The sequence below is a fragment of the Labrus mixtus genome, chromosome 16 (genome assembly GCF_963584025.1).
Source record: "Labrus mixtus chromosome 16, fLabMix1.1, whole genome shotgun sequence".
NCBI classification, from domain to species: Eukaryota; Metazoa; Chordata; class Actinopteri; order Labriformes; family Labridae; genus Labrus; species Labrus mixtus.
The window spans coordinates 6,870,964-6,895,932 of NC_083627.1; the positions used below are offsets into that span (position 1 = coordinate 6,870,964).

The 24,969-nt window shown below is 44.8% G+C and overlaps 1 protein-coding gene across 2 annotated transcripts in view; it reads right to left on the reverse strand.

The window, feature by feature from the left end:
- The window catches only part of pvrl2l (PVR cell adhesion molecule related 2 like), a 309,284-nt gene that overhangs the window by 115,199 nt on the left and 169,116 nt on the right, over positions 1–24,969 (reverse strand). Inside the window, exon 7 of one of the 2 annotated variants that reach the window (XM_061058983.1) lies at positions 7,533–11,522. The exons of the other annotated variant lie outside the window; for it this stretch is intronic. Coding sequence (XP_060914966.1) covers positions 10,888–11,522 — 635 coding nt within the window. The 3' untranslated portion in view covers positions 7,533–10,887. Of the gene's footprint in view, positions 1–7,532; positions 11,523–24,969 lie in introns of those variants that run through there. 2 annotated transcript variants of the gene reach the window in all.

Genomic DNA, 24,969 nt, shown 5'->3' on the forward strand with positions numbered 1-24,969 from the left:
ATTTATGTATTTCATTTGATTTAACTCCTAATGTGTGTGTGTGTGTGTGTGTGTGTGTGTGTGTGTGTGTGTTGTAATGTTCTGCTCTCAAAGGCCAAGAAGTCTATAAAAACTTCACTCTCCACTGGTCGACGAGATGATAACTCTCAGTTGATTTATTGCCTCAGTAAAAATTTCTCAGGACGTTCAGCTCTCAATTCTTAATTTAAGTTTTACTAAAACATGTCACTTACTTAAAGTGAGTAAATTGTGGTCCTGTGTAGAGTAAATAAATCTCTAAAGATGTGTGTGCTGAAGTGTGTGTGTGATAGTGTATTCAAATGTGTGTAGATTAAACTGTGTGAAAAATACATTTTTACTCAAAAATATCCGGCTTCAGTCAGACATACCTGTAATCCAGGTTAGAGTGAAACAGTTTGTATTTATGTTATTTTTCACAGAAACAAAACACAGTTTTCCGAGTGGATCTGAGCTCTTTGTCGTTTTAAGAAGGGGGGGGGGGGGGGTGTCACCGAGGACAAAAGAACAGGAAGCACTGCTGTAAAAGAATGGGGCCAATAAATGACAGAAAAGGGAAAGGCTGGAGATAAATGGAGTTTAAAGGGAAACACTTCAGATTTGACACATGGAAGCTGGTCTTCAGGAGTGCTGCTGCTGTATGTGTTTGAGATGTTGTGCTGAAATTGTTCAAAGTCCCATCGCTCTGCCTCGTGTTATTGCCAACATGAAGCTTTCAAAAAGAAACAGAAGTGCTTTGGCCACCGTCAGCTTTTTCCAGGTCTCGTCCTGAACATGAAGAAACACTCGGGTTCAAAAGAGGTTAAAAGCTACATAACATCTAAAAGAAGTGAAGTGATGCCAGGACTCAGGTGAAGCAGTGGGTAGCGTTGGCAGCACATAAAATCAGACCTGTTTTCTGTTTGAGTCAAAGACACTTTGGATTCAGAGCTCGTCAAAGAGAGAGCAGATAAAAGCCTGAATGTGTCCAACCATTAAGATGAACAGGAAGTGAAGAAAACCAACCCGACAAAACACCCTTTGTCTGAGCGTCAGTGTTAGGGTCGCCCATCAAAGAAGTTCATCACCTGAAGCTCTCTGCATTATGTTAGCTTTTATAGCCAGACATCAGTTCATTAAAGACATTCTCCAGGACGCTGGTGTGAAAAGATTTCATCTTCAAGACTGAAATGAATTGAAGACGACTCTGCGCCCTGACAGGAGGAAGGACCGCTGACCACCTCTGACACGAGAGCTGTGAGAGGACAGAACGCGTGGAAATGAAAGAAGGGTACGGCGAGGGTTAAAACAATCCGGGATTCTCTAAAAGTGAAAGTAAAAAACTCAGAGGAATGAAATGTATTTGACAAGACCAGCTGTGTTTCTTTTCCCCCTCTGGACTAAGTTAATACAGACCGCTATCTCAAAGAAAGAAAGAAAGAAAGAAAGAAAGACAGGACAGGCGGATAAAAACACTGAGTGAACAAGTTGGTTAAAGCTGGGACGTCAACCTGCCAGGGTTTTAGCGCTCATAGGGCCAGATTTACTAAAGGTTTGTGTGTCTTAAAACGTGTGCAAACTTGATACCAGCAGCAAAAAATGGTGCTATCTGATCTACTAACGGCGCGCGCGGTGAGGATTGCGTCTTTCAAATGAGCAAAACAACACGCGTTGACCATTTAGTACGTTTGACTTAATGAATATGCAATATGGGGCGTTTCTGCCCTAACGTGCAAAACACTGGGAGGAGAAAATGCAAACAAGTGAAGTTAGTACACGCATTGAGATTTACCAAACCTGGCAAAAATTGCGGTGATTGTGACGGTGTCTGAATTTAACACCTTTGAAAGGAACGTGCTAACCCAGGAGACCAGCGTTACGCACAACAGGCTGCTGTTATTGAAGTTAGGAGGAGACATAGGCGCAACAAAAGAAGGCATAAAGATCGCGTTATTCCCCACAAGTGTTTACATGTTTCAAATGGCATGCATTTATTTTTTAATTTGATTCAATATTCTAATCGTTAAGGAAGAGAAGCACCATGATTAAACTACAGGCTATTGTTGCCATATATCCAAACAAAACATTCACAGCCTCTGCATTCTATAGAATTTCAACATTGATATTTATGTCTTCCTATTTCCCTCTTTTCGCCAACATTACATTTTAAACTGGGGATTTCCTTTTTACTCGGGTCGCGCGTCTCTCCCCCAGCTCGTGCCCTCCGGTGCGCTCCTCTCCATAATGCGTGCGTCTCCTCCCTCTACAGCCCGCTGCTGCTACGCTGTAGGATGCTTGGATTGGGGGACCTCACCACTGCTTGTACCCCCGTCTTCGATACCTCTTTCCAGGGCATTTATGTCCGATCAGACACAGCGCTGACCAGCTGTCTGGTGCGCAACAACGGCCCGAGTGTAGAGCGCCCGGTCCACAGAGGAGACAGCTCACACCTCCTGCACAATGTATGACACTTCATTCTTAAGATGAAGGGAAGAAAAGAGAGGCCCTGTTTAATGCTGAATTTAATATTTTCTTATAACCAAAATATTCAGATTTATCTCCTATAACTAGATATAACTCACTAATACCTATTTTGCGCTTGCAGTCATCCTGCTTTCTGTCCAAACTCTCCGTGATGTAAACCAGTAAAACATGCAAAAGCCTGACTTAAATAGTTCTGCCTCCACAAGGTTTGCACCTGTTGTCATTCACGCAAATTTTCTCAGTCGATCACCCGCAAAACGCCCACCAACCAAACGTGCAAACTTTTGGAGTGAACACGCAATTTAGTACTCTTTAATTGGGAGTTTAGTAAATCTGGCCCACAGAGCCTTATGCTCAGGCGCAGCTTTTCATTCATAAATCTGATTGATTGATGGATTGAATCATTGCTATTCATGGACAGAGCGTAAACTGTAAAAATCAAAGAAGGTGCATCCAAGGCGTTAACACCATGACGTATTCCACCCCTAAGTGTCACACAGAACACTGCAGAAGAGGAGGAAGGGACCCCGAGAGGCAGAAAAAGGCCACAGAAGTGTTGAGTAAATTGGTTTCAGAGTACAATGAGACCTCTTCTAACCAGTGCTGGGAGGAGGAAACTTCATCCACTTGTGCCCGAGTCTCAGCTGGCCTGGCAGAGGCTCGGCTTTAACTGGATTAACAACAAAAGGCCAGCTCGATAACTAATAGGCCTCTTCTTCCCCCTCTCTTTACTCTGCCCCCCCAACCCCCCCTTCCCTCCTCTGTCGCTTCTCTCCTTCCATCTCGCCGTCTTCCTTCTCCCGTCTAAGGGAAGCCGGGAGATAATGCGGAACACTTTCATGCTTCCTGCTGAATTAAACATGGAGGGAACAGCTTGTACCGGGTGCTTATGCTGAAGCAAAGAGAGAGGGAATAAGAAAAAAAGAAGGATATATACAATTCCGGGTCCCCCGAGTGCTGAACGTTTCTTTACAATTAAACAGATCTGTCGCTGATAGTCAAGGCAGAGAAAGGCTAAACAGGGGCGGCCTTCTGTTGCTAATTGGCCGAGTTGAAAAGGACTTGAAGTTGTCGCGGGGAGAAAGCAGCCAATCCCTGCACAAAGGAGGAGGTGAAGCACGGAAAAACACTCCTCTGAGGCTTCCTTCTCACCTCCGGCATTCATAGTCGGAGCTGTAAATCCCATCCTGCCAATCTTTTATTCACTCTCTGTCATCTGCACGCTGCAGCCGACCAATTGGGCTCTACGAGTAACAAACCTCTAACTCCAGGCTCGCTGGTGAATAATTGACAGTGTTTCAAATGTTCTCGGTCTCAGGTGGTTCACAGGCGAAGAAGAAGAGAAAAAAAAAACCTGGTGGAGTCCTCTCATCCTCGCAGCAGGGGAGAGGTTTCACTTTCTGTTCTGGCTCGTCTTTTTTAACTCCCGATTGCTCTGATCTGAGGAGAAAAAAAGTCTGTTTCTCTCCCCCCCTCCCCTCTCTCTCTCTCTCTCTCTCTCTCTCACCCGGCCTATTTGGTATTCCCCTGATGGAGCACTGAGCTCTCTCCTCCAGCCTCCCCTCCCTCCGTTCCACTCTCTTTCCCTCTGACCGAGCCGAGTGACCTGTTACGGCATCCTCTGCTTAACATGGGCGCCACACTCGCAGCAGCGAGGACAAGGCTTTACAGGGGGTTGCGTTCAGGACTTGCAACCTCCCCAGAGCCGTCGTCCATGTGAGGCGGGGCAGCGGGCTAAAGATCACAGAGAGAAGTTTGTACCGAGCCCGCCCTCATTTTTAACTCATGGGACACGCTGCTGGGACCGCCTGGTCGGCTCACAACAAAACAGGCAATTAAAGAGCCTAATATCTCATTTAAGGGCGATTACATCTGATTTATTCTGATCAGAGATAAACAATCTTGTCGCACATCGTTTGATTTGGTTCAATAAGGTTGTTTCAAGGTTGCAGTCAAACTTTCTTGTGAAGTTTCCTGAACATAAAGAAAGTCTTTCAGATCGTCTCTTATTATCTCAAATCTCCTAAATTTAGCTGAAACCCAAGATCAAGAACCTTTCTCTTGAATCTCTCAAGTTTCTCTTGTTTCAGCTCCCATTAGTGTCCGTCTAATCTTAATTATTTCTAATGGCTTTAACGCTCAGAGTGTTTTGTAGCTTCTTGTCTGGCAGCACGTCTCTCTGGATTAAACAACGCTGCGTTTGTTTGAAGACCAAGAACAGCACCAGACTCTCTGCTCTCATTTGCACGAGTTGAAAAATGTAGGTCTGCTTTATTGCAAAGTGTAAATGTATTCTATCGATCGTGACTGGAGAACACACATCAAGGTCTTCTGGTTGTGATTGTGATTAGATTTAAATACATGTTTCACAGCATGAGCGAGATCTGGAGAGCATAATCAAAAGTTTTATAAATCTGCCCATCGGCCCGGCAACACAACGGGTTATTTCAACGTGAACGATGGTCACCCATGAGCCGCCATCCTCTGATAGCATCATCATTCCCTCTAATGAAGAAACTCTAAGGACGCCCAACAAAGCAACAATTTAGAAGTCTTTTTTTACAGAGAGGGATTTAGATATGAATGATGGTCACCCACGGGCCGCCATCTTAACGTCATCACTTCTCAAACTCCTCACGGTTGCTTGAAATAAAGTTTTTACAGCATGAACACAATCTGAGGAATCTAAAGGCCCTGACACGCCAAGAAGATCGTCGGCCGCCGGTCCTAGTTGGACCGTCGGTGAGTGATCGTCGCCCTAGGTTTTGGGGTGTGTCTGGCACCGTCGCTACCTGTCAACCCCCGTCGGCCCTTTTTTTGGCCGATTTCGACATGTTGAATCGGGGTCGGTGAGAGGAATCTCTCTGATTGGCTGCTTGGAGGTTTCATATCTCTATCTCCAGCTCTCGACACAGGAAAGCTTAAGGATAGCAACAATTCATACGTCTTATTTACAGAAAGGCATTTCGATATGAAAGGTCACCCTTGGTCCGCCATCCTCTAAGATTTTTGCGAACTTTTACTGCGATGGTTGAGGCCTAAAATGTCTGATTTTCTGCATCTATTTAAAGCTCCTGTGAGCGACTTGTGATTGGTGTTGGTTGTTGTCGGGTTGAATTTGTGCCCCTATCTCTTTCCTGATCTTGTCCTGTACCTGTGTAATTATGGGTTTTTATGACAATTAATCTCATCCTGCTTCCTTCTTACAGTCGAAGGTATCGCTCATCGAGAATCTTCGCTGTTGAAAATGTAAAATAATTCTATTCCTGTTTTGGTTTTTAATCGTCTCTCCTGACGCCGACCCTGCAGCAGCAATTTCAGGCTTTAAAAATAACCTCAAAGAACAAATCAATTTAGTCCCTGATGGGGTTTTTATTAGCTTCTGTAGCTTTTATAGAGGCATCAATATTAATTTCATTCTGTTCAATAACCAGTAAAAAAAAAAAAAAAACCTTGCGGGGGCTTTAAATACAGTTTTTACAGGATGAACACAATCTGCAAAACCAATGTAGCATACTCATCACCTGGAGGACAATTTGAGCCTTTCCTGTGATTGTCAAGCTCTGATTTTGCTGCATCTATTTAACTTTCAGTTTGTGTTGATTTCGGCACCCCCTGTGGACAAGAGGGACCTCGTCAAGTTCTGAACATTTCTATGTTTCTCATCCTGCTTCAGTCAAAAACTCATCGAGAATCTCTGTTGTTAGAAATCACAACAAAGGTTGTTTTAGCAGCTAATCACTTCATCTGACACCGCAGCAGAGGATTCAGGCATTAAAACTATAAAGAAATAATCAGTGTAGTCAGTTATGCTCTGTTTTAATCTGATAGCTCATATGGAGGAATCACTATTAATACCAGTCTGCTTTATAAAAACTCTCCTCACAGGAGCTTTAAAAAAGTCGCTCTGCCAGTCCAGAAGTTCTGAATCTGTAGTTTGAGGTCGGATTAACTTAAAAAGAAAAACAATCACACCTGAGTGTTGTAAGAACGACACCACAACAGCGACCTGCTTCACAAAATATTAATTGTACTGTTCCAAAGTTATCAAAGACACACTCTCTGATTTACACAACGCTGCAGACCAACAGGGATCAGGACTGGTTTTAGTGGACGTGTAGGCCGAAGCTCGTGGAGGGAAACGCTCATTGGTCAAATTTGCGTCACAGTTCTGGAAATTCACCAAACTTTCGAGGTTGCAAAAATGGATTGGGTGGAATTTACATGAATTCACTCACCACATAGGAACTTCCTGTAGGGACAGATTCATTTAAAGAGATCTGAACACGACGCAGGACAATAAGAGACTGCAGGGTTCATATATTTACAAACGGCTCGTCAACAGGGAGACTAAAGAAGTAGTCGCTTTGCTTCTACAGTTGGCTCTCTAGATTTCTTTCAATCAGAACACTTGAACGTTTAAATCCAACAGCTGATACCGTTTAGTCTTTGTTCGAGTGATTTCTCCATCTTTGGCGACCTCTGTGACCTAGCTTTCATTTATTTAAAGCGCTCTCGCTTTTTTATTTTACGCTTTTCTCTTTTATTTTTGAACCTCAGTGTTCATGGGCTGATGTTAAACTGACCAGACTTACTTCTTTCTGTGGATTAATGATTGGAGTTACTTCTCCAGAGAGAGTGATCAGAGCTGCATCAGAAGCAACAATAACAGAGTTTAATATAACGTATTGGACCAATCAGAATCCTCTGTTCCACACAGCTGTGTAATGATACATTTGGTTATTAACTGGTTTAAAGACTGGCCTATATTCTAGCTGTAGACACACAGTGATGTAATCTGAAGACTCCAGGTGTGAATGCATGCACGTGTCTCAACCTGAGGGAGGCTGTTGTTGCATTTCTCCTTCGGTAAGCATAAAGTGGCCTGGCGTCCTGTAGAAGATCTGTTGAGGAAGCTAAATATCCCCGAGCAGGTGCTGAGGAAAGTGCTGAGGAGAGGAAGAGGTGAGGGAGTGTGGTATTTATAGACCCGTCAGACGGCTCGGCTTAATTAATTACCAGCGACTCCACAGAGGATTGTTTCTGAAAGGTTTTTTTTTTTTCATTTTTTTTTTATTGAAAATGGGTTGTGCAAAAACAAAAGTTATGACTCATGATGAGTTTTCTCACTGAGGGTGCATGCTCGCTACAAGACTCGCGGACTAATTGGGCACCAAAGTCGGCACCGTAGCCGACTGTTTGTGAATTATGGCGCTGCAAGAAACCCCCCCCCCCCCCCCCCCCCTCCGGGAGGCGCACAACGGTCAAATGAAGGGCAACTCTGCTGGAGCGAGATGAAACAGAGACTCCGAATTCTGCATTTTGAGGGTTAAAATCTTTAAACTATAACATAGTGACAGCTGACAAACATGACATGAAATATTGTCAGAAGCTAAGAATCATAAAAGACTTTTTTCATACCGTCCTGATCTTGGAGCATGCATGCACCCTGAGGAGCTGAAAACACACATCAACACTTGAATCCAAACTGTACTGATCTAATGGTAACACTAAACAAGGCCGACTACATGTGTCAATGTGGCGGCAGATGTAACGGCACGGTGTGCTCCTCGGTTACGTCGAGAGTAACAAGCGATGAGTCCAGAACGCGCGGTGAGATGCTATGAAGTGTCTCCACTGAAGCGTCGGGTCACACAGCAGACACAAACGTCTCGTGTACAGGATAACAGATTGCACAGTGTTTCATGTTCAACAACAATCGACAACAAGGGAGCTGCTCTCAAAGGAGGGGGGGTTTCTGAACACAGAAACACAAAACATCGATGGACTCAGCGTTTGAATTAGCGTATGGACAAACCGGGGGTCAGATCTGAGACGCCCCCCAAAAAAGAGAATTCATCATCAGTGATGATCAATAAAACCTTGATGAAAGTCACAGTTCACTCTGACGACATAATGAGACATGAATAACGAGATGGAAGATGATTTTTAATATGATTTATGAGGTTGTCTATGCTGTGTACCGCCTCATAATGTCAGACTCTCACATTCCCTTTTTCACATCGGCTTTGACAAATAGAACCAGAGTGTGTTTAATTACAGCCACCACCCCCCCCCCCCCCCCAAAAAAAACAAAAAAAAAACATAAATATATTTATTTTACTGCTTTATTTGAGGTTTTTCTAACATTACTGCAAAATGACTCCAACCACCAGCTACTGCATCTTTCAAATACTGCGTGTGTAAAGTGACATGGTGAGCCTGAAAGCAGAGCGTGTGCTGAGATGGTTCTGAGGTACCACGAGGTACCAGTCGAGGTTCTCTAACTTCTCTGGAGCTGCAACCTTGCCGCCCTTTTTTTTTTTTTTTCAAAACTTTGACCTTCCCAGCATCTCTGGGCATGTTCGTCCTCTGAACAGGACTGGACTGGGAGAAACTGGGAGCACTACAGCTTTAAATGTTTCTGACCCTTACGCTTCTACTCGACAACATCTCAGAGTAAAGTACTGCGCGTTTTAGGATGAGCTGTTTTTCTAAAAACTTTTAGGTATCCTCCATCCTCACCTTCCTTATCACACACCCGCCCCACCCGTCCTCTCCCCTCGATGCGACACACACCTCTCCTCTCTCCGTCTCTGCTAGCTCACACAGAGGCTGTAATATATCCACTAAAAACTCCTCACAGGAGCTTTAATAAGGCATTTACATTCCAGAAACAAAATGTAAGACAAGCTTCTCTCCAGTTTTTAACTGTTAAGCGAATATGTTCCAAAAGAGAGGATGCACTTTTTCAAGTCCAAATATTCAAAATGTAAAAACTTTTTCCGATGAAGTTCTGCGAGCTGGATGAACCCTCCTTCGTCTTTAAAGACAGTTTGACCTCGTCTCTGAAAACGTTTTGCAGAGCACCAGAAACAAAGACTTTGGGAGGCGGGGATTCAATATCACCGTCTCTTTAGAAATGTGTCATGTAGAGCGTGTCTTTGCGTCCAATCAGAAAACAGAACATGGAGTAATCCGGTACATAGCCTTGAAGAACATTCTGCGGGGCGTGGACAATGAATACATGAAATACAACGGCTCCCACAAAAGCCGGGGAGCGAGTTGCCTGGTTGAATGCGACCCACATAGAACTATGAATACGAGTTATCCCCTTCCTCTGCACACAGTCACTGCGGCACTTGTCTAAGCCGCCCATTCTGTTAATAAAGAGAGAGAGAGAGAGAGAGAGAGAGAGAGAGAGAGAGAGAGAGAGAGAGAGACGTCATGTGTGGGACCGAGAGACAAGCGGACGGTAAAGCAAAGAGATGGAGAGAAAAGTAAGCAGAGATTAAAAGAGGAAAAATTAGAAGAAGTAAAGAAAATCACATCTATTTTTTTTACCCATTAAAGAGTCATTACGGACCCCGACGTGGTACTGTGTGAAACCCCCGAGGTCGACACCGTCACACGACAGTAACAACGACAACAGCAACGACATCCACAACAACAACAAGAACAACAACTGTGCTATAGTCAGACGACGGCCAATATATAGATGCTGCACATCATTAACACCACAGCCAGCCACACATTAGCACACACTGTTATGACACTTTTGACGGCGCCCGTCAGGACACCAGGTGGTGCCGTCGGGTGGGGGGGGCAGGAACCCCCGAGTCACTTTAAGCCCCGGAAAAGAAAAAAAAAGTCGTTTCTGCATCGAGCAGGGACTCCCATCACCGCCGCCGAAGACGCTGAGTTTGTCTTTTTAAGTTTTCAAGCAATCGGAGAATCCAAGGCATGTGAGAAGAGCCGGCGTCTGCAGCACAGAGGCAACATCCTACGAAGCTGTTTGGGACAGTTTTTTTTTTTTTGCAGAGTCTTGATAACAGGAAGGCGGTTTTTGAATACTTTAGGTTTTGGAATAGTGGTTATTGTGCTCCCATCGCTTTGCAGGTTATGTTTTATAAATTACAAACAATGCAGCCACTCGACGGTCACACACTTGCAAAGCTGAAGAAACAAGAAGCTAGCAATAAGCGGCGCAGCGTCAAGAGTCGCTATAAGCTGTATTTTTTTTTTTTCCATTTTGTTACATTTGGCTGACACTGAATGAGATCTGTCTCCATGATACAGTTAAACACAGTCACATATTCAGCCACAGTGCACTAATGCCATCACAAGTTCGTCTTAATCGGCTTAACAACATTTGTTTCCTTTTTTTTTTAAATTTTTCTTTGAATCCTCTTTTTTTTTTTTATAAAACGATACAGTCGGTTTCAAGCAGAGATGATTTCACAGACGGCATCTCCTGATTGGGTGAAGCAGGGAGGTGTGTTTTGCTGATGGAAGCGATGTTGATTTATCTGGTGGCAGAAGGGGGGGGGGGCTGCCACAAACTCCCCTCTTCATCCACCGCCTCCCTTTGTTCAGCGCTCACCTCTCCTTCCCTTTCATGCGTCCTCAGACGTAAATGGCAGTCCGGGAAATGACAGAGCCGTCTCTCTGAGACTCCATGTCGTCGTCGAGGTACACGTCCACCTCCTCGTCGCCGCCGTGGCCTCTGCGGACGTGATAAGCAGGGGGAAGCATGTTCCCGCCTCCGGGGATGCCTCCGAACCTATCGTATCGCTCCTCCTCTTCCTCCATGCTGTCGTCCAGGTCGAACTTTCTCCTCTCGGGTTCGTCTATGTCACCACTGAGGAGGATGTCGTGCGCAGAAGGGGGGTTCCCGATGGAGGCGTGGTGGAGATGGTGGTGGTGGAAGTCGTTGGCCTTTTCTGTTAAAGTTCCCGTGGCGTCGCAGCCCTCCCGGTACGTGTAAATGGGCCCGTTGTTGTTGGCGCCCGTCCCGTTTTTACTGCCGTTGTTGGAAGTCCCGCTGAAAAGCAGGCGGGCTTTGTTGCCATAATCGCCGCCATTGCTGCCACCGCTGCCGGTCGCTATAGAGTCCCCACTGCTGGGGTACCCACGCCTCTGCTGCCGGCGACATCGGGTCAGGAGAACGGCAATGAGCGCGACAACCAAAAGCAGCGCCAGGAGGGATCCGATGATGGCGCCCGCCACAACGCCGGCACTGGATGGATCCTCCAAGGCTTCTGCAGAGGGGATGGAGGGGTTGGAAGGAGGGGTGGAAAAATGGGTGGAGGAAAAGAAAAAAAGGGCAGGAATTGATGGCTGTTCTACAGGAAGTCTTGGAGGACGTGTTCACAGTTCTTCTGGTGTTGTAAGTGTGCTGTGGTGAAAGTGGTGGTGTCGTCTTCTACGTGTGCTACAATCCTCTTACAAGTGTGTAGTAAATGTTCTTCTCAGTGTAATCCCTCGCTGAGGGTGCAGTCACTGCTGGGATCAGGCTGAATGGGACTCATTTACTCTTTCCCAGAAGCTCGTTGCGCTGCATTTTGCAGACATTTTTCTCTATAACACAAGTCAGTCCAGCTGCTGGCACTTGATTTTCTGTGGCCCCGCCCCCCTCGGCCAGCCGGAGAGACAAGCCTTTACTACTGTAACGATCCTTTGTTCTACACTTCATGCTGGTGTGAGCCAAGTTTGCCTTTCCACTCTTGTTTCAGTCGGAGATTGAAACAACAATGAGAGAGATGGGTTAACAGCAGCAGCAGCAGCAAAAAGCAGTTTGTTTTGTGCCATGTGCTGTCTTTGCCGCGGGTTAGAGTATCGGCCCGGCAGAGCCACAGAGACAGACACAGAGAGAGAGACGGACACACAGGACAGACAGGACAGACAGGACAGACAGGACAGACAGGCAGAGGGGTTACTTAGAGAGGTTCAGTAGAAATGAGCACACCTTAGTAGATACACAATGTTCAACTTCCCTCCAACCCTTCCATTTTTACCCTAATTACACCCACTCCTCTTTCCTCTCTTTTATCCTCCCATCCTCTGCTTTTCTCCTGCCTCCTCCCCATGCCCCTCTTATCAGTCGGCCAGGCGAACCACAGGGCAGAGTGATCGCCTGCTGTCAACCCAGGACCAAGTCCAGATCTCACTGATCGACAGCACACAGAGGTAAAAGGTTCACACTGCGGAGCACGACTCGTGCCAGGAGGATTCTCTGCAGGGCTAAGAGGGAGAAAAGAGGCCTGGCTCAGATCGTGTAGGATTTGTATGAGTGGATTCACGCTGGGCGAAAAAGAGGAGACAAGGAAGTGTCAAAACTGGCAAGGACGAGCGTTGAGCCTATAGCGCAGAGCCGCACAAGGCCGGCTAATGTTTTTCCTCTCCTTTTGTGAATAGCATGCTGATTTTTCTTTGGGGTGCAGCGAGGGCAGCGGAACGCAGAACAGCAGGGAAATTTGAACCCCTTCCTGTTTTATGCAAATAACAAGTGAGGCTCTGCCAGCACTGCTGGCAAACACAGCAGAGAATGCCAATCAAACAACTCGGGTTTGGCTGAAATGAGCACCGTGTGGGGTGACGTTCCCGGGCATCGCCAGGGACGGAGTGACGCATATACTTCCCTTTCAACGAAATCACATCCAGCATCAAATAATGATCTGTATGATCTGACGAGTGAGAGTTAAGCTAACAAAACCAGCGGGGGCATGTCATTATAAGGGAGCCTATGATTCAGACAAACGGTTCCTTCTGAGGGTGTAGGAGAAGAAAAGAGAGGCGATGAAAGGGGAGAGGAATCAAGCGAGACGAGGGAAACTAGGAGGAGGTTTTTTTTTTTCTTTGTGTGGTAGAGAGAGGCGAGCAGACGGGTTAAAAGGAGAGGTCGCAGATTGATTTCAAACAGTCTTTTGCTCCGCTCTCACATGGGGACGCAGGAGGGTGATGCCAGGGTGAGACAGACGGATAGTGCAAGGGAGGCGGGACTCTTGGGACAGGATATGATGTCTAAATTAGGGGACAGTGTCTGGCGAAATTTCCAATTGAAGTGACAGAAGGCATTAAGGATGATGAATCCAACTTTGCCTGCCCTAGTTTTTCTCTCCCTGAAAACTTACAGCCTGGCATGGAGACACAACATGCGGGCCAAAAACCGTTATTTATATTTATTGTGCCGTTGATATCTTTAGCGTTAGTCGCATTAGTCGTGTTCCTGAGTGAGAGGCGGACTGGATAACGTTGTAAAAGGTCTCTGGCGGCAGAACCTCCTCTCTTAATCAAGTGTTTAAAATGCAATTATTCTGTTTAAGGTAAGGGTCCCTCTAAGGTCCATTAGAGCTGGCGCCTTTGTTTAGCTTTATATCTTCGGTCACACTCGGGAGCATCTTGACTTTCTCTCTAATATGATCTCATGTAAGGGAGGGCGAGGGATCTTTGTGTTCGCTGGCATATTGGAGAAGTACCTGCCGATGCATCAAGCATCCAAAAACATGGGTCAGGAACCAAGTTATTGCAATATATTGTGGTATTACACCAAGGTGATACACTGTGGCCTATTGAGATACTGGGAGAAAAAATAAATGACATAAAGCCTAAGCATAAAGTAAAAAAAAGTTTAATCCAGAGAAGTGCTTTTAGTGCAATTTGAGCAAATTATGAACTTAAAGTAGCTTCTAGTCTACTCAGCTGGGCGGTCGTCTAGTTGTCTAGCCCCGCCCCTCTTCCTTCCCCCGTCATCATGTGATTATTTGTCGGGTACCATCGTGCAGTCTGTCATGTCTGTCGGTGAAGTCACAGTCGGATGAATCGATATCTCTGTGATCGTCTAACCTGACAGTGACCATCGTAACAAACACAAAGATCGCACAGTCTGAACTGAATCAACATATCTCCACAGCATGAACACAGACAGGGTCGTCTATGTAGATGTGCACGTTGAGTATAGAGCAAGGTAAACATGTACGAGCCATCATGGAGGATCAATGGCAGCATGTGACAGCGCGAGTTCACCGTGACACCGCTTGACGTGTAATGTCGATCCGATAAGAGATTCTCTGATAAGACGTGTTTTAACATCTTTTTAAGCAGACAGTTCTCCGCAGGCGTTCTCTGACATCACTCATTACAATCTCAAACACTAATGGATCCTGGACGAGCCGCGACAAAAAGTGTGCCTGATGCGCGATCAACGTCAGAGTCAAAAACCCTGTCAACCACCCAATGAGGCGCTTCAGAGAGAGAGAGAGAAAAAAACTGCTCTGTGAACATATTCCCCCGATCCCAAAAAGAAAAGTAGACAGACTATCGTTAGCAGGAAAATAGGCCATGCTTGTCATCCTTATTTTTCATCAACGGCGGCAGCCTTCCTGCATTAAGAAGCACGGTGATAAATGTCACAGAGAGAGGCAGGGGAGCTTATATCAGTCTCTGTATTAGTGTCATGTACATGGAGAAGATTAGGGGGGAGGGGGGGAGAGGGAGAGAGGCCCATGAAAACTATCTGTTTCTACTCGGTTACATTCACGGCAGTAGGGATAATCTGAATGAGAAGATTGGTTGTGTGAGGAGGAAAGGTGGAAAGACTTACAGGGACGGAGAAAGACAAAGACTGAAGGGGGGGAGGGGGAGTCGGGGGGGGGGTTTAGAGAGCAGTCTGAGGGGTGTGAAAGTCGTGGAATCTAAATAATCTTTTGTTGATCGTCTTCACCTCCTCTCTCCTTCCCCCGTCTCTGCGAGTCTTTTTCTGATAAACACAGAAAGCTGTTGTTTGATAAGCCGGAGGCAGTGACTGTAAAAGCTCCGCAGTGGGAATCCTAATTAAAAAGCAGCTTTGGGTCAAGGACGAGACTTAAATTAAAAAAAGCACATGAATATGAGCCTGACATCTAAACACCTTCAAAGTGACGGAAAATACAAAAGGACAAACTACAAAGACCACCAGCTTCAGACTGAAGAGGAAAGCACTCAGACAGATAAATACTTAACGTTAGTGAGTGCCAGATTTAAAGTGAAACTAGAAGAGTTTGCAGGTAACTTCATTAAAGTCACTGTCATCAAGATTTTAGAGGTTATATAACCTTTTCCTTCAGGTGAAGTTACTGCGAGGTACTTATGTCATGACCAGGGGCGTGTCCAGACCTTTTGGACTGGGGTCGCCTGACTGGACGACAGACTTGTTCAGGGGTGGCCTGAAGTGTGCACACACATTAGTAAGGAACATTTATTTACTCCTTCTATCTGGACTAATCAATTGGAAGTAACCTGGCAACGTACTCATCTTCTAGCTAAAGCTAAAGACCCAGCTCTTTCATGAATACCTACTAACTTAATGATGATGGTCTCCATATTATTGATGATGATGATGGTTGTGACGATTGTTTTTGTTTGATAACGACGACTTATAAGATGGTTTCTATACTGATTAGAGCTCTCAAGAACTGCCGTCAATGTTGTGCTTTCCCTCTGGTCACTTCCTGTCAGCACCTGTGTGTCCAATCGGACTCAAAGCTGATCGTTTGCTCTTACTGACATTGTTCCCTTTTTTCTAGATCCTTGCTTGTGTTGTACTTTCTTTACTCTCTGATGTACGTCGCTTTGGATAAAAGCGTCTGCTAAGTGAATTGTAGAATTGTAGAATCTTCTAAGCTAAGAACTCCAAAGTCACAATTTGAAATATTCGAAGTAAATAGCAAACAGACACTGAAAACTATGAGCTGCCTGTTGAAACAGAGCACTGAATGGTGGATTTCAACATAAGATGGCAAGGCAAGTAGCCAATCATAGTTAAGGATTTTGGGATGGCACCTGGGTTGGCCAATACAATTCAAGGTGGGCTCATGCCACCCTTGGCCACCCCTCTGGACTCGCCCCTGGTGATGACACTAGAATTTTAAACTTTGAAACAATACTAGTAAAAATCAGAAGATATCTATACCTGTTTTGATGCCACGTCAACAAAAAATACACGACCTAATCACCCTAAATGACCCTGAAAAAAAGTAAAAAGGAAAACCTGTGGCCCCTTTCCTGCATGTCAATCCCCACTCTCTCTCTCTCTTCCTGATTTCTGACTCTATCTAGTGTCCTATCGCTAAAAAAAGGCAAAAAAGCAACCCCAGCATTTTTTTTTTCAAAAGAGATTCGACCGAAATAAATATTTAAAATTTCAAGTTATTTAAATCTTGATCCCGGCAGCAGAGCCTCCTGCACAAAGTCGAGCAGGTTTCTAAAAATTCAAGTATTTGCAATAAGAGACGAAGGGTCAGCAGCTGGAGGGTCTGCTCGAGAACATCTGTAACAAATATTCAAAATGACTAAAACATTCTCTCATGCATATGCAGGACAAACTATATCGGAGAATACGTGCAAACCAGAGCTGCTATCGGGCTGCTCATGAGTCAGTGTAACTTACACAGAGTAGAGCAATCAAAGATTCTGGAGAAAGGTGCCGCTACTCGCCAAAGATGAAATGAAGCTTTATTAAAATGCATCACTTTAGCTTCGTAGAAAAGGAGTTTTTCTAAGTTTGTAGTTTCCATGGTTAGATTTGTTCTCGGTAAACCCGCTGACCTTCCAGGTTCATGAAGAGAGAAGAACAGACTCAGGAGAAACTTATTTCACTCCCCACAGTAAACAAGGTGCTCTTCATCATTACCCCTTCATCACAGTAAAAATATCTCTTCTGGTTTTGAGTGCAGGCGTCTCTTTACTTAATGAAAGTCTCGCCGTCTCTCCAAATTGTAACTGTTGCCACGGGGAACGGCGAGGGAATCATTTCTACACAAATGAATGATAAACTGTTGCCGCTTCTTGTGAGTCTGCTTTGTGTTGGTGCTGACTTTAGATTTATTTTTGCCTCTGGAAGTTTCTATGAACGCGAGATAAAATTATTATTCTTGGGTGGAAATAACCTCAATGAGCTCCTCACTGTTTAAAAATAAATAAAGTCGTAAACAAACCAACTGTGAAAAGAAAGCAGCGTTGATTTCCCCCTCCGTGTGTGCGAGCAGTGTGTCTGCGAGGCACAGGCTCAGAATGCCAGCAGATGTGAGCGGAGGTGGGGGGAGGTGAGGCCGAGGCTAAATGGTATCACGGAGGGTTAACGGGACCCGGAGGCAGCTGAGACTGGAAATCACAGATGTACAGTAGGAGGAGGAGGACTTAAGGGTAACATCTCCGCCAACACACAACGCTGGAGCTAAATGTTTCCTCCCTGACTCTGAAGCATTTTGAAAGATCCTATCTCAGATTTCGTTCAGCATATCAACTTGTGCATTTGAGCCAACGGGACAAAGAAAGATCATGAATATGGACTGAAGGACCACCGAGCACAGGATACTACTAATGACTGACATTTATTTAAAGAAGACAAAGCACTCCGCTGCGCCGGTTTCCAGGAACATGTTCTTTTTAATGACACTATGGCAAATTACAAAATGAACCTGAGTCATAAATAAACGGACGGAGCGTGCCATTTAAAGGGAAACACAACTATGTGTACATTATCGTCCAGTGTCATTAATAACGAGACGAAGCCTGCGCTCTTTACACATCTGTAAACGCCTGTAATCACTGCTGTACTCAACATAACCAGTGTTACTGTAACTCCAGTCGAGTTTCTAGTCACTGTTCAAAATCAATAAAGCCGATACAATAACAGAAATTTTAAAGCGTTACTTCAGGCCAAACAGCCGACAGTTACACAAGATTAATGTTTGCTGACATGGATCGGCGAGCGAGGTTACGCTAACGTCAGCACAGTAGCATTCTGGGATAAAGAGTGTCGCGCACATTAAAGAGCCCATATTATATTTCATATATTTAATCTATGTACCTACTAAAGTATGTTCGCAATAACTAAAGTTTGAAAAAAGTGTCTGTTTTCATGTACTGCCGCTCCATGCACCGGCTCGCTTCTGACTCTCTCTCTAAGGCTCTGAAGTGCCCACGTTCAGAGTCCCCACGTGTGCCAAGTCTGATCTGATTGGTCGGCCTGTCGGCTCTGCCGTAATTGGTCAGTCGCTCAGCACGGTTCTCGGAAATGTCACGCCCCTTTTACCATATTGGGAATGCAGCCACTGGCGCCTTCCGAGGGGAGCAAAAACATTAGCACCTTAGCACTACTGTGCTACCGCAGGCTACGGCATATCGTGGGCGTGCTACAGAAGTTAACGGGCGTGCAACATGAGCTGCAGGGCTTGCCACAACGAGCCAATGGGCTTAGATCAGTGATCTCACACTGACAATGACGTCGGACTGACACATTTTTATCGAGGGGGGCTAGAACCGAGCGTTACATGCAGCTAATGCTACAGCTAACAGGAGGACGTAGGAGAAGCCGCGTTTCCGCAGACTTTGAATTTTTGCACATAGATGTGCCTAAACATGCACAGGATGCTTGGAAAACACACTAAAGAGCATATAAAACCAGAAAAAGCATAATTTGGGACCTTTAAACCCTCCGACAGGCTGAGGATCATTCAGGCGGGAGCTTTTATGTCTTGGACATACGACATTGTTATTCCCTGCTTGAGTTAAACGACAAGAAACTTTGTCCACTGCCAAGAACAGTAACTCTAATCTGAGGATGAGCTCAACAATACGCTTCTACTGAACTAGCTGTCAGAGAGCCCGGCGCTGCAGACACCAGAGACTCAGGTGCAGCTTACATCGGGTCAGCAGACCGAGGAGGAGAAACTCCATCCAAACAGATGAGGATGGATTTGTTGTAGTCGAGTTTTTTTAAACCATGGCCGTAGTCATTTCTGTCAACATTTTTCCCTTCTCTATTTTATCTTTGCTCTCTCCACAACCCCACAAGTTTCTCCTCTTTTTCATTTCTTTGTCTTTCTCCAGGTGTAGTTGTACATGTACACCAGGTGCATGATGTGAAATAATCTCAGGAGTAGTTGTAGTCCTTCAGTTGGTGACCCTGCAAGATCCCCGGTCTTTGCAAAAATCTTAGCCCGTCACTAAATCCTCTGTGAGTTTCTGACACCTTCATGTTTTCAAAGGTTGTTTACTTCTCGTGTATGAAAGGCAAACGTTTGCTCTGCGCTTTTAACACATTTGATTTTTGGTGTCAACTCTGTGTTGTCACTAGCTAGCTAATCTGTCTCCCCCTGCTTCCAGTCTTTATGCTAAACTAAGCTAATTGAAATCCTGGTCCGCCTCTGTCGTTAATGCACAGAAATGATTGTTTAATTTACCTCATAGAACTCTTGAATAAACAACCAATAACTTGTTTTCTGTCAGCGTCCCATTGCTTCATATTCTGACAGCTGTCGGTGGTAAATTACATTTCAAACACAAACTTTAGATTCGTGCTCTGGGATTAATGACTCATGCACAATAATTAGGGATTGCTTAATTAGCGTCATGTTACATAAAGCCATTATTTAATGTTTAACTCCTGTTTAAGGTTTGTAAGAGCTGCAACACATCACGTTTACATCATACGAAAGAAAAGGTGAACAGTAAAAACCTTAAAACGAATCCGTGCAAACAAGTCACACAATCAACACCAACCCGTCCCCGTGTATATGTTTACAGTTTAGCAGTTTAATTTGGAGTTTAAATCACATTAAAGGGATCATGATGCTCAATTTAAATTAGTTTTATGTCACCGTTAATGGTTGGACGTTCTCTCTTTCTTCTTTATAAGCTGACACGCAAAGAAAAGCACAAAAACATCCGCAGTCACACTCACATTACACACACACGTCTAATTTCACTTTATTCACACACACACACACGCACGCACACACGCACACACACACACACACACACACAGGCATGCACACACATGATCTTAACACACACTCTCGATTTGACCCCCTACCAGACTCTCACACAGGCGCCACCTTGCCCCTCTTGCGTCCTACCACCGGTGTTTCCATGACGATCTCAATCATATTCACATGCAGCCCCCATGATGCCGCAGCGAGGGGAGGAAATTTCCTGCCTTAAAAAAAATAAAAATAAGAAATCATCTTCGATTCTATTTCTTCATCACGGATTCGAGCCGGTGCTTTTCATCTCCGGCTCTCTTTTCCCCTTCTGCTTTTCATCAGCGAGGAAATCACAAGAGTATGCTCCAAAAGAGGAGGCAATATAAAAGGAAAAACTAGACTGTAAACCACACAAAACAAGACAAAGAAAGGGAAAGAGGAAGAGAGAGAGAGAGAGAGGAGAAAAAGTCAGAGTGACTTTTTGGAGCATCTTGTTTTGGGCATTTTTTGGGGGACCATTGAGGCTTTCTGTGCTCGCTCCTCTGAGACTCTCCAGATTTTAAATGGATGCTTTCTGACACAGAGCGAGCAGATGGGGTGAGAACTAAAGAACAAACACAGACGGGAAGGAGACAGAGAAAAAGAGGAAGAGCTGGAGAAGGAGAGGATGGGAACAGGGGTGCACATAAAGGAAAGAATGGCTGGATTCATGTTATGTAAAGTCGTTACCCCTTTTCACCTTGAAAGCTCATCTATGCTGCTTTTTATTCCTGCAGAAAACACACACTCGAACTTAAAACAATGCAAAAATGTGAGCTTCAAATAAACACACACTGATGCACTCCAGATGCACGCACACAAATTGAGTCTAATTAAGTCCTTTCCCACTCTGTGCCCCCCTGCAGAGGTCGTGAACTTCACGAGGTTCCCTGAGTGCCTCCCCACCCTCCTCCTGCAGCTCGTCATTCGTTAGCATCCAGCTGCTGCTCACACACAGCTGCTCATACAAACACTCCATAAAAGACTCACTTCCTCACACACAAACACAGTCTCTCACTCTGCAGGTAATTTCCTCCACTCCCTCCTACATTCACTGTAACAACGCCCTCTGCCTAAAGTGTGAATGCACAGAAATTACAGCCTGTACGCTCACATTTGAGCAACTCCAAATAAACACACGAGAGTCTGAACATACAGCAGAGTGCTGGTGTTTACAAATCCCACTCTGATACACCACCACAAGATATAAGACCTCAGAGGGAATAAACTGCAGCCGAGAGTTTTTACTGAGCGCAGATTAACTGTACTGTTGTAAAATGCAGCAATAAAAACACACTGCAAGCCAACGTAATGGAAGCTGGATATTGATTTTGAGTACATGTATATCCACAAACAACGGCCAGACAAGCTGAGAAGCTGATATGAAACGCCTGTGGCGCACATAACAGTGTATAAACTGAGACCGTTACAGTTTTAGCCGTACAGTGATTGGGCAGCGATTACTATAAAAGTACGACCTCTGGGCTGATTTTGAAGTGATCATGTTTGAATTGATCTGAAAGCCAAAGTCTTCAATGCATTGTGAGACAAAGAGCTCAGGCTCCCACCTCTTGAAGCTCCAAAAGCTAAGATGTCCATTACGATATCTTGATTCGCTGATGACATCATTATGTTTCTTAACATGAAGGAAGCGAAGTGCAGCAGAGCTCTGGATTTTATTTGTAACATTTTCCCTTTCAAACGGTACAAAATCCCCACTAAAAAATGAATTATAATTTAAAAATAGGTAAACAAAATCAGTGTTTCCCACAGATTGACGCTGTACCCGGGCAGTGGAGTTAGCGACACACACACACACACACACACACCTTTCCACTCACAGCAGCTTGTCCTGCATGACTCCAGTTTTGAATAAAACGTTTCACTCGGTATCCCGTTGTCACATCAGGTGATCTGTGTGTGTGGAGGCGTATTGATGATGGCAGGTATCACATCATTCATCCTAAACTCACAGCTCAGTGGATGCGTTTATGAGAGGGACGTACCTGCACACTCACTCTCTCTCTCTCTCTCTCGTACTCGAGCTTGTCATGGCGATCTAATAAGCTTTGGATAAAAGAACCCGTCTGAGGATCGTCTCTGTGTAGGAATCAAAACTAAAGTTTAAGAATATGTGTCATTATGTTTGACTTTATAAAATGTATTTGGGTCAACTTGTTTTGAGCCTTGATTCTGCAAAATGTGAGAAAAATACTGTTGGGTTTCTTAGATTTCTCATGTTAAAATTAAAGTCATTTAATGAAGTTTAATTGTTAAGTTACATCAACTTTTAGATTAGATCATAAGAAGATAAAAAGATAAGAAGAGACACTCCAAGAAATGATGTCACAGAAGAGCTGAGTCGAGTCGAGTTCTTTGTGCCATCTCATTTGTAGAATTTGTGAAATTTCCAAAATAGTCATGGTCGATGGAGCTTTTCAAAAGGCGATCACAGTTTTCTTTACTCAAGGGTAAATGCTCTCTAACCAGACAGCAGGTGTGTCTCTTCTGTCCAATTATCCAAGTCTCCAAGGTTCAGCTTAAATGTAAAAAAAAAGCTTTTTCCACTTTGTTTTCTGTCTCCTGCTTGGTTTCTAAACTCTGCCATTGCTTGTGTTGGAACTGTTTGAGACATTTGAGCCTTCGCACCTAATTTGAAGTTCATACATGTGGGTGTTACAATCGAAACACTTGAAAAACCTCGTGTTTCAGATGTGCACCTTTCATCCGACAACAGAGCCACGCTAACGCTCTTCTGAGCCCACACATATATTCCACCATGGAATGGATCTGAGGATTTCTCCACCCTCCTCCCGCATGATGACACGGGGCTGCCTGACAACCTGAAGCAGTGGATAATTATGTTCGACTTGGCAAAAGGTGTCTGATGTGAAGAGAGCGCTTTGACCTTAAAGAGGTCTAGAGCATGCAGATCACAGGTTGTCATGCACCGCCGTCATGCTGGCTGCAAGGTTCTACAATTAGCCTTTAAATCTCATTGCAGGTACACGTCTGCAGTCAAGCAGTGCATGCATTTTGTAAGTCTGATTTAATCAAACCCAGATTGTTACTTTCAAAATGAGCACTTACTACCCACTGGGCCTGCAGGGTGGCCTGTGATTGCACAGACAAGCCTGTAATATAAAGATTGGAGGTTTGATTCCACATGTCTGCCTGGGGACTTTTGTTTTTTTTACGAGTACGAGCCAACTTCTCTTTGTTAGAGTTTTTTTAGATTCTACCTGATTACAAGATAGCCACTGCTTGTAAACAAAAGGACCCTCATCCAGCTTGTTTACTGGGCTGTTTCAGGAAGACGACATGCTGCCAGGTTGGAGAATTACTGGAAAAGAAGTGAATCCAGATCCTAAAGGGAGTTTTTATCCCTCGCCCTGAATGTGAAGAAACAGCTGAGCATCAGTTCCGGCTAAAATCCCCCCCCGCGGTTCAATGTGTTAATGCTCACGTTTCCAGAGCTGAGAATCTGCTCATCAATCAAAATCAGCGTATTCGTATCCACAAAAGTGCTCCATTTTTTGGGTGACGTCCTGCAGTTGGAGCGCATCGTGTTCTTGTAACGAGCTGAAACACATGGCTCTGGGACCGAGACAGCTCATAGACTGCATGTTAAGATGTTTTCTGTTCTTAATTCTACATATTCTGATTTTTTTTTCTGGATACTTGTGTTATTTGAAACACTTTGGGATCAATGGCTTTGATGGTAAATCCATTAAATATTCAATAAAAGCTGATTGTTTTAAATCAACCTTAACGTTAGCTGCGACTGTGCTCCTCTCAGACTGATCGTTAATGACTTTGTTGACTTAAAACAGCCCTGACACTGGAGCTGTAAATCATTTGAACGATGCCAACTTCTGACTGAAATGATGATTCATTATTTTGGTTTTTCCTCAGCGTTCGCTTGAAACTTTGGACCCACAGAGATGATAAAAAATGGCCTTCACCAGCCAGCCGTGTCCACATAAAGAAGCATTTAATGCAAATATGCCCGATCCATCATCCAACTGTGGTGCTCACACACACACACACACTGAGACACACACTCACACACTGAGACACACACTCACACTCTGGTACGCAGAGCCGTCAACTTGAGAGGGTTCAGTAGTTTAATGAACATTATTGATGGCGAGGCTACAGAGCTGCTGCCGTAATTAGTGTGATGTCTCACACCTACATATCTGCGGCTTCATTAATTCAGTGCAGATCTGAGCTAATATGCATGGAAACACACACACACACACACACACACACACACACACACACACACACAGAAAAATGTATGTGCACATGCCTACTTATGTTTCATAATCCAAAACTCCTGTAAGTGCTCTCGCTTCTGTAAACCCCGTCTGTGCTGCATTATACACTGAATTTACATTACTGCTTCTGTGTGTGTGTGTGTGTGTGTGTGAGAGTGTGAGAGTGTGTGTGTGTGTGTGTGTGTGTGTGTGTGAGAGAGTGTGAGAGTGTGTGTGTGTTGTGCACTGTCAAATATATTTTTAGTCCTGTATTCTGCTTGGCTGAATGCAGGAAGCTGATTGGATCCAGACCTCGGCTGTTGATACTGATCAACAAAACCAGCTGAGTGAAAAACAGCCACCAGCCTCCCTTTCTCCCCCCCCCCCCCCCATCTCTCTCTTCCCTCTCTCTCTTCCTCTTTCGCTCTCTCGCCCACTCACAGTCAATCCATCTTCTCCTCTAAGTCACCCCCCCACCCCACCCCGTCTCCGCAGCTCCCTCCCTCTTAAATGGGTCGGTTTGTGGTGGGGTGACTCATTTCTGAGCAAATCTGGAATGGAGGAGAGTGAAAGACAAGGGGGGCGAGAGAGGAGGGGGGGAGTTGGGGGACTTTGAGGGGCTAAAGGGGCCCAAGAGAGTCGAAAGAAAAAGAGTGGGATAA